Source organism: Perognathus longimembris, chromosome 6, assembly GCF_023159225.1.
Source record: "Perognathus longimembris pacificus isolate PPM17 chromosome 6, ASM2315922v1, whole genome shotgun sequence".
Taxonomy (NCBI): Eukaryota; Metazoa; Chordata; class Mammalia; order Rodentia; family Heteromyidae; genus Perognathus; species Perognathus longimembris.
The window spans coordinates 48,143,041-48,152,743 of record NC_063166.1 but is presented as its reverse complement, the minus strand read 5'-3'; the positions used below and the strand labels follow the sequence as shown (position 1 = coordinate 48,152,743).

Sequence of the window (9,703 nt, the reverse complement as noted above, 5' to 3'; positions counted from 1 at the left end):
CCTGCAATATGCACAGAAATCACATGCTTAACCCACATAAACATGTGTAGAAAGATACACAGACACATGTACAAACACACACGTGCACTTAATATTCCCATAATGCTCAGACACACATAGAGAACTATATAAATGTACAGATGCATAGACACCACAAGATATACTTGCAAACCCAGAGACAAATGTACATACCCATATGTATTGGTCAAGGTTCTCCAAAGCGAGGGTGCTTAGCTAGGTGATTCTGATCACATAATCACTGAGTGCTTGGTAGTTAAGCAGTCTTTGCTAATACCCAGTAACAGGCCATTGACTGATCTCAAAGCAAGAGTGGTCATCTGAGAAAGATGATAGGACCTTGCTCCAAAATACTACTGGCCTTCCCTCTGGCTCAGATACCAAAAGTTTCACTGGATGATACTGGCACCCATTCTACCACTGTGAGACAGCTCAAAGCTAAAACTCCACTGGTCACCTGATCTTCATAATCCATTGCTCTGTTTGAGGTCTCCTGTGGTTCCTGTCAGGAATGAGCCAGGGTACAGGAGACGTCAAAAGACCTTGCTGAGTGTGTAGCCTCTATGGCTGCCACCTGTTCACTTTGAGACCCCACCAGGTGACCACTGGGTTGGCTGGTATCCACAAAGCAGATCTCCCACCACTCCATTTTTAAAAATTTTCTTCTTCCTCCTGAGATCATCCTGTGATGACATGGGACACAAACTTCTTTACTTCCCTTACCCACTCAGAGATATTTTCACAGCATCTCTTCTTCAGATTTCCTTGTCACTAATTTTCTCTTTGTCTTACTTCCAAGTCCGAGTTGATCCAGCCAAACCACTTGCCATTATCCAAACCCCTTTAGATCCGTTCCCATGAGTCTTACCCAGGTTTTTGTCTGTCTCCCTTAGAAAGCTGAAGCATGTCTTTAACTTTGAAATGCAATTCTTTGTGGACCCCACTTTGAGGGGCTGCTGGGGTTTGCATCTGATTATAAGCCTAAAAGCAAAGGGAGCTCATAGAGAAGACTTGAGGTGTGTCAGTGCTGTTCTGCATGACTGCCTCGTGAGAGGCCATCAGAGTTTCCTCAGGAAGGCAAGGTGAGTGCCCTCAGACAGAGTAGAAATAGCTCTTCCACCAAGGGTGAAGACAGTGTTCATCCTTTGCAATAGGATTCTGGGAACCAGGAAAAATGACCAATCACATTCATGCACAAGAAACTGCATTTGGGCAAGGGAAATAAGTGATTCTGCTTCTAAAAGCAGCATCTCTCATGTGTGGCATCAGGGTAGAACACTATACCAGGCTTTTCTTTGGTTCACAGGTCTGTTCTCTTCCTTTTCCCCCTCAGCAAGTGATGGCTGCTTGGAAATTTTTATAAAGGAAATAATTGCCTTTCTGGAGATGAAGAGCTTCTAGTCAAAATGATCCGGCAAGAAACCACTGCCCTCCCCAGCCCCAAAGAGGCAGTCCCCACCCTGCCCTGGCCCAGGCTGCACTCAACCTACTCTACTGCACTGCCATCCTCCAGGACAACCATGTGGCTGGCCAAAGTGCTACTCGCCTTCTTCTGCCTTGCTTCGAGCACCTACGGGCACTTAACCCCAGGTAAGAGAAGTGTCTCCTGGATGCTCCCTGGGATGCTGGTGGCAGCTTCCAGGGGTGTCCTGGGATTCCTCCCAAGTTCTAGTCTGCTCCCAGAGGCTCAGGTTGTGACAGCAGCTGCTGCTGGGAGGAGCAAACTTCAGGAATGAAGCATGTGGAGGCTGACCCTGCAGGGATAGAGAAAGAGCCTTTTGTTCCTTCACCTCTGCATCATTTGCTCCTCTCTGCTTCTTGGCTCTGGGAGAGGAGGAGGGAATGGGAAATGGACTGTGATCAGGTTGTTTCCCATCTGATGGCTCGTCCTTCCTGCCCACTTCTGGGCTGCTGCCCTGTGAGTTGGTTCCAGAGACACTAAAGATCAGACATCTGATGCCCAGAAGGGAAGGAGTTAAGAGGAAGAGAACACTGCCTACTCTCTGGAAACTGAAGCAGAAGAAGGTCCTGGGAAACTGAAGCATAGCTAGTTTAGGTGACTTTCCCAGATTACATAGTCATATGAGTGTTCCCTTGAGAGAGCTGGCTGGGTGATGCCCTCTCTAGAACACAGAATCAGCTCCTAAGTGGATGAAGACTTAGAGGGTCTTACTCATTTAACTAACAAGGGAGCTGGCCACTGGCCACAGGCAGGCAGACAAAATACCTGGCTGGAGCTCAGCCACAGGTAACCAGTCAGAGGATGTTCAGGGAGGACCAGTGTCAGGGGATGCTTCGGAGACCTTAAGTCCAATTTAGAGGCCAAGAAGCCAGGTTGAGGGAAGGCTCCCCAGGCTCCTAGACCTGATGTGGCATGGATGCTATGACATCAGGAGCCATGCAGACAGAGCAGGAGCAGGGAGATGGCAGCTTCCATGCTCAGAGACAGCAACAAGCCACAGCAGCTGGGGAGGAAGGTGGTCAGCAAACAAGTGATTAGCACACTGTTACAAGGGAGGCCAGAGGTAGTAGCAGGCTGAGGCCAAAACACCAGACTTCTGCCCATTCCCTGCCTCCTTCTTAGCTCCCATGATGAGGTCTAACACACACACCACACCACCACTCTCTCTCTCTCTCTCTCTCTCTCTCTCTCTCTCTCTCTCTCTCTCCTCAGCCCCATACTTACCCAGGCTGCACTCATTTCCCTCCACCAGGCTGGGGAGGAAGCCTAGGGCAGAAGTGAACAGTCATATCAGAGAATAAGCGCTCCTCAACCCAATGAGGTCTCCTAAAGGGAATGAGGAGGCTTCTCTCTCTCCTCTCCCAGCTTTTCATTGTTCATACTCCACTGTTCAGGATCTGCCTGCATTCTGCCTGCCTCCATGCCCTCGCCTCACAGAGTAAAGACACGGTGGTAACAGCATTTCATGGAATCCTTGAGACCTGAGATGTTACATGGCTGTTGGTACCCCGTTACTCAACCTATTGCCTTCCTCTTTGTTAGTGTGTGAAGCTGGGAAAAGGCCTTCCCCCTTGTCAGACCACCACAGCTCCATCATGGCAGCAAGAGCCCTTCTGGGCTAATCTGGTCTTCTCTGCCCGCAGACCTCCTCTCTGCCATTGAACCTGACAAGCACCCAGAGTCCACCCTCACACATGTAGAACCTGAAGGCACCACAGACCCCTGCCTGCTAGCTGTAGACCCTCCCAAAGACTCAGTCCTACCACCCATAAAATGGGCAATAATGGTACCCCAGCCTGCCCTGGGGAACTACAGTTGAATGACTCTAAGGTATCCCATGAGGGGTGCTTTCAGCAACACCTCACCCCTTGCTCCTAAGTCTGTGTGGCCAGCCCTTACCACCACCACCACCACCACCCCTGAGCCTGGATCATTCCTGAGACGTCCAGCTAAGCCCTTAGGTTCTTATTTGTACACTAGGGGTACAGAGGGTACTCAGAGGCCTCTCTGTCAAAGAGAGCCAAGAGTTTGGCCCCCTCCCTGCTCACCCCATGATCTTTTATAGCCAATCCCTCCCCTCCTCAAAAGAGATTCTAGAACCTGTTGAGGGGCTCAGGGGACACAAGGAATGTACTTTGTGTGCATGTGGCTTCCCAGCTAAACATCATAGATGTTGGACCCCAGTCATGCTGAGTCCTTAAAAACAAAGGAAATCCCACATTGGTCCCTTTGCCATTAGTTGAAGAAGTAACACTCTTCTTTCTCAACCTGTCCTAAGGGCCCTGACCACCATGTCACTGCCCCTCCCCCTTCCCAGTCAGCCTGTCTGCTTGAAACCTGTGGCCAGGAGCCACCTGCAGCAAGGGCCAAGGCATTGTATCAGGCCTGAGACATCCTAGGGACAAGAGGGCCTCCTTGGGGAGCCCTGGAAACAATCACTACCTGGGTCTGGACCTGGAGAAGACTGCTCACCCACCTTTCATGCACTCAAGGTTCATTCTTCTAATGGTGCACTCAGAGAGATCCCTTGCTATGGCCACACTGTAATTACACTGAGTAACAGTTACCTGATTGCTTCCAGTGTTTTGTGTTGGATAGTCTCACCACCATCCTGGGAGGTTGGTGCTGTTGTGATCCCCATTGACAGGGGGAGACCTGGAGGCTCAGAGATTAAAGCGCCCTGCCCAAGGCTGCGCAGCCACTGGATGCAGAGCTAGGATTACAATATTGAGCATAGCCCAATGGGGTAAGGCCTTGACTAATTCCGGTAGAGACCAGGTGACCGGAGCAGAGGGTTGCAAAGAATACCTCCAGGGGAATAGCTGGATTCATTTTCCACAGCCCCAGTCCTCAGACCCCAATTCTAAACTGTAAGCACCAGGAGGAGATGAAGCGATGGAACTTAAATCTCTCCTCCCTTCCTTCATCCTCTCTTTCTCCTTCCCTCTCCTCCCCTCCTCTCCAGAGGCAACACAGCAGTGGTACCAGCCGGGACCATCTGCACTTAAATCTGAGACACCGGGTTCCCTTATGCCCACTCTGATGCCCTTCACTTGCTGCTCTGCCATTGATCTCATTCATCTGTAGAACATAGTTCTTCCCAGAAAGGAGATTGGCAGGTTCTACAAGTGCCCATGGATGAACTGAGCAAAGGAATAAACAGCAGGTTTTCTGGGATCCAGAGTCGAACAGGAACTTTGGGGAGCCCTCTCAGGGTCTACCATCCCCACTCTACCATGAGCAGCCAAGGAGGGATGACAGGGTATCCCTACTTGACTCTCACATAGATACTGGGGAACCAGTCTGGAGGCAGAAGGCCCCCACACTGCTTCCCTTATCTTCTGGGTAAATATGGGATTCCCACACATAGGAAGAGCAGGGAAATGTGGAAGAAACTCAGCCTGCCCACCCACATGCCAGGATCCAGAGCCAAAGCTCATGGGATGGCATTCACTCATAGGACAGTAAAGAATTGTGCCCAAATGAACAGTACACAGGGACCTTCATGTTTCAGGATGCCAGAGCCTCTTGCATGCATCTGCGCTGAAGTCCAAAAGTGGGTAGCATTGACCCTTGGTAGAGTGTGGGAGGATTGCTGAGGGGAAAACAGCATGGCCACTGTTGGGGTCCAGCCTTGGCCTTGAGGGGGAAGGGCATTGGAGAGCATGCCTGAGACACCGTCCTTCCCCCAGCCCTGGGGAATGCGGAAGCAGGCCACAATTCTCTGGGTCCGGAACCAGAAGAACTGGCTTTACAATCAGCCCCCAACTTTCTCGCCAGCCCATGTGCCCCCCATTCTCGCAGGCTTTTCACCCCTGGGGTGTCGCTATCTAAGTGACGTTAGCTCATGAGGGGGTCCTATGACAAGCTCGCAGCCAATCGTCAGCCCTTGGTGGGTCACCTTTTCTCTCATCACCTCCCACCATATCAGCCTTTGCCCCTCCCTAATAAATCAGATTCGCTCTCAAAGCATCTCCAAGATCCGCACACGCCTGGCTTTCTTCAGGGGTAAGGAGGGGGTAAAGCGATCTCGTACGGCCCCGTGCACCTGAGGTCTTTCCTGAGCCCCCCACTCCACTCTGGCCTTACCTGCGGGTCGGGTGACCAGGGGAGAGGGTGAGAAAGGGAGCTGTTAGAAGCATTGCAGAGCCTGAATCCCCGCGCCAGGGGAGGCGACCCGAGCCCGGCAACTTGGCGCCCAATGTGGGGCTCGAACCCACGACCCTGGCTGAAGTCCAAAAGTGGGTGGCATTAACCCTTGGTAGAGTGTGGGAGGATTGCTGAGGGGAAAACAGCATGGCCACCTTACCAATGCAGTGGCACCAGTAGGGTGGCAGGCCCAGGTAGAATACAAACACAGCCTGCTCAGCTGGGACATATGAGAGGAAGAAGCCAAACACTGAACAACAGCCTTGAGGACCAGGCCAGTGGGTTTCTCCTAACACCTCAAGACCACATCCTGTCCAGAGGTTCAGCTGCCTGGAAGCCACATGTTGAAATTACCTCTGGTTTCTGAGAAGGACTGAGACTGGAGAGCAGCAATTCTATCCTTGTACCACTCATGGCCTCTATCCTCAGCTTCCAATATGGAGCCCCTGTGGGGGAAACCCAGCATGTGCCTGGCATGAGGGTGGACAGGTGATGGGAACACAGTGTGGGTGAAGGTGGACTAAAGGCCCCACCATCATCAATCTTCTTCTCTGGTTCTTTTGTTTCTTCCAGATTTCTGCTCCCAGGTCCTTAACTCAGAATTGAAGCCAGAATTTCCCAAATTAATAAGGACCAGTGATCCAGGAGTCCTCAAAGCAGCCAGGCACAGTGCACATCAGTTCAACAATTGCACAAATGACCTCTTCTTGTTCAAAGAGTTCCGAGTCAGCAGAGCTCTGGTACAGATGCAGGGTGGGGGTCTGGTCAATAGCCTCTCAGGGACAGCCCTAAGGAGCACAGCTGTAGCACCCAACCACTTAGAGCATGCATATGGACAGAAGGCTAAAGGCAGCACCAAAACCATTGTCACCTGGAGCTGAGCACAACTTAAACCAGCAGGCTTCTGGGCCAGACCTCATCAGTGGAAGCAAGGAAGTGGGGGCTGTAATAGAGCTCATAAAAAGTGGGCAGCCCTGTAGAGTGGGTGACTACTTTGCAGATCAGAGGGGCTCTTGCCAGAGTCCCCAGATCCCTGATCAAGCTTAACCCTTATATCCTCAAGCTGTGCCAAGCCATTCTTCCCTCACAAACCCTCTGGTTCTCCACAGTGACCTCTCACACCCACTTACTACTTTTCCAGCCAGAAGGGGCCCAACAGGAAATAACCAGCCTTGCTTGGCTGTGTCCCCAAAATGTCAGTGTGGATGATGGAATCTAAAAGTGAGGATATGGAACCCCAGGAGGTAACTGCCTGGTGATCTCTGTGACTTGCTAAACCCAGAAACACGGAGCAGCTATCTGCCAGTATGGAAAGCTGGCTTTGGATGAATGACATCCACACACTCCTGTGCTAGTGCCAAGGAGAGAGGATGGATGTGGAGTGGCCTGGATCTAAGACTAATGGCATCACGGTATTGGTGGTAACCATGGGCCACAGGGCTACAGGGATCTTGGTTGAGTGAGGTGCTGCCTTCTCCAGAGGCCAGTGCAATGCACTGGACCCAAGTGTCCAAGATCTGCTATAAGGAGGATGTGACATTGCCCCTCTGTGCCTTGGTAATTCTGGGGACTTCATTCAGGTGATATACGGTTGGAGAGACTAAAAAATGGAGGAACCTTCCCATAGCTATACAGAAAGTAGACAGGAAAAGAACAGGGCACCAGTGGTTCGTGCCTGTAATCCTAGCTACTCAGGAGGCTGAGGTCTGAGGATTGTGGTTTGAAGACAGCCTGGGCAGAAAAGTCTGTGAGATTATTTAATTCCAATTATCCACCAAAAATGTGCTAGCTTTGAGCAAAAAAGTTCAGGGACAATACTCATGCCCTGAGTTCAAGCCCCAGGACTATGTAGAAAGGAAGCAAGGAGAGGAAGGGAGAGAGGGAAAAAGGGTCGCAGGGAGAACTAGGTTGCTGCCATATCCAAGTGGAGGAGGGCTATTCTGGAACTCCAAATAAAGCACATGGTTCCCAGGCACAGAAAAAGGAAAACCGGCAGATGCTGTGCTTGTTATGGGAGCTTTATGGAAACCATGATTTGTATTCCTTTAAACATCACTGTGAGGGCTATGGGGTGGGTGCAGCTGGCAGACAGAGGGAGGGGTAGGGCTCTACCTTTGGCTGGGGGGTGGGGGGTCAGGGTCCCTCCTGAATGTGGAGTTTGGGCAAATAAGTCATTCTTTCTTGGATATAAAGCCCCAGTCAGAGCCAGCAGTAGAAAAGAAGGGAGGGGTTGCAGTCTAGGCCGGCTTCCTCCCCAGCAGCTCTTCTGGCAAGTCCTGAGCTTTCCTCACTCCCCAGCACCCTCTACCATAAGATAGAAACCACTATCATCCTGTGCTGAGTAACCAAGAAGCCTAGTCCTTTACTCTCTTCAGATCGCAAAAGGCCTGAAATACATGCTGAAGCTGGAAGTCAGTAGAACTACGTGCCAGAAAGCCAGTTCTCCATCTCTGGACAGCTGTAACTTCCAAACCAACCCCACCCTGAAGTGGGTAAGGCAGATGGACTGTGGCCACCTTCTCTGTCCCAGGCTCTTCACCATACTCCTCCAGACCCTGGTCATCTCTCTACGGGGAGGCTATTAGACCTCCCTCCTGAGGTCAGATCTCCAGTATGCTCCTACCACACAGGTGCATGGGAGTATGAGGAAGGACACATTTCTCAGAAACACATTACCTGTGCAACCTCTGAACTCCCTAAGTGACATATCTCAAGAGAGAAATGCTATAGATTTGGGGTGGAGAGAAGATTAGAACAAGACAAGCTTTCAAATGATTCAGAAGCTATATATATATATATATATATATATATATATATATATATATATATATATATATATGACATATATTATCTATGGAATATGACATAGATCATACAACATGATATATATATATATAAAGTGTGATATATATGGTATGACATATAATGTAATAAATATCTATCTCCATAAGAAAGCAACATGGCAATAGTTAACAAGTTATTTTTTAATATTTTTATTCTTTAAGTAGTTGTACAAAGGAGTTGCCACTCAACAAAGCAGTTTATGAATACAGTGTCTTGACCAATGTCACCCCTTTCAACATTCTCACCCACCCCTCCCAACCTACTCTTTCCCTCCCTTTTCTTAACTTTTAGGATATGTATTGAACAGGGTTTTTTTTCCCTTTGCCTTTTTGGTTAATAATTTATAGAAGTGAAAGTATATGTTTTTAAACAATTCTTTCAACTCCTCTATAGGCTTTTTAAAAATAAAAACTGGGAGCAGGAAGTGGAGCTATAGCTCACAGTGGTAGAACAATAGCCTTAAGCAAAAGAGCTCAGGGATAGTGCCTAGGCCATGAGTTTAAGCCCATGACCAAAAAAATCAAAAATCCAAAACCCTGGGAGTAGTTCCTCAGTGAGGAGCATGCACACACACACACACACACACACACACACACACACACACACACACACACACACACACACACACCCTGCTCCTGGCTGGCCAGGCTCAATCACAGAGTAATCAGAAAAGCTGCCTTGAGTAGCCAAGGTCTCTGCAGCAGTTGGGATACTCAGATGAGCCCTTCTTCATTGCAGGTTCTGAACTGCTACTCTGAAGTCTGGGATGTTCCCTGGCTGGAGAGCTTCGAGGTGCCTGTTCTCTACTGTCACTGACTTCCTTCTGCCTCCTCAGCGAGACCTCGGCTTCAACAAACATATGACGTGTGTGAGCTTGTCCTTACCTGCAGCCACAGCCCGTGCCCAGCTGTCAGAGACCCTCTCTGTCCTTTTCCCAAGTGGGCAGATGGAGGTGCCAGAGGGCCATACATAGTGGTTGAGATGAGAGAATGATAGCGTCTCTTAACAAGATTAAATATATCACATTTTCTTCTAAAATTAATTTTTCTGATGCTGTGGGTCTGGGCATATAGGGCATTGCTAGAGTAGGGGACAGGGTAGAGCAGATGGAGGGCAACCTGAGAGCCAGTGGGCATCCTCGCTGCCTTGACTCCATGAGAGCCCTACATCCTCTTAGTCTCTTGAATAGTATCACAACACTGGGGGGAGGGGGTGTGGACAGGTAAGCCA

General features: G+C 49.7%; 1 protein-coding gene across 1 annotated transcript; it reads left to right on the top strand.

Moving 5' to 3' along the window:
* Positions 1 to 851: 851 nt before the first annotated feature.
* Positions 852 to 9,703, top strand: Cst7 (cystatin F). Its single transcript, XM_048348695.1, has 4 exons — positions 852 to 1,608; positions 6,203 to 6,393; positions 8,005 to 8,121; positions 9,212 to 9,703. Exons 1-4 carry the CDS (start codon positions 1,425 to 1,427, stop codon positions 9,287 to 9,289), a joined length of 570 nt encoding a protein of 189 aa, XP_048204652.1. The 5' UTR covers positions 852 to 1,424; the 3' UTR covers positions 9,290 to 9,703.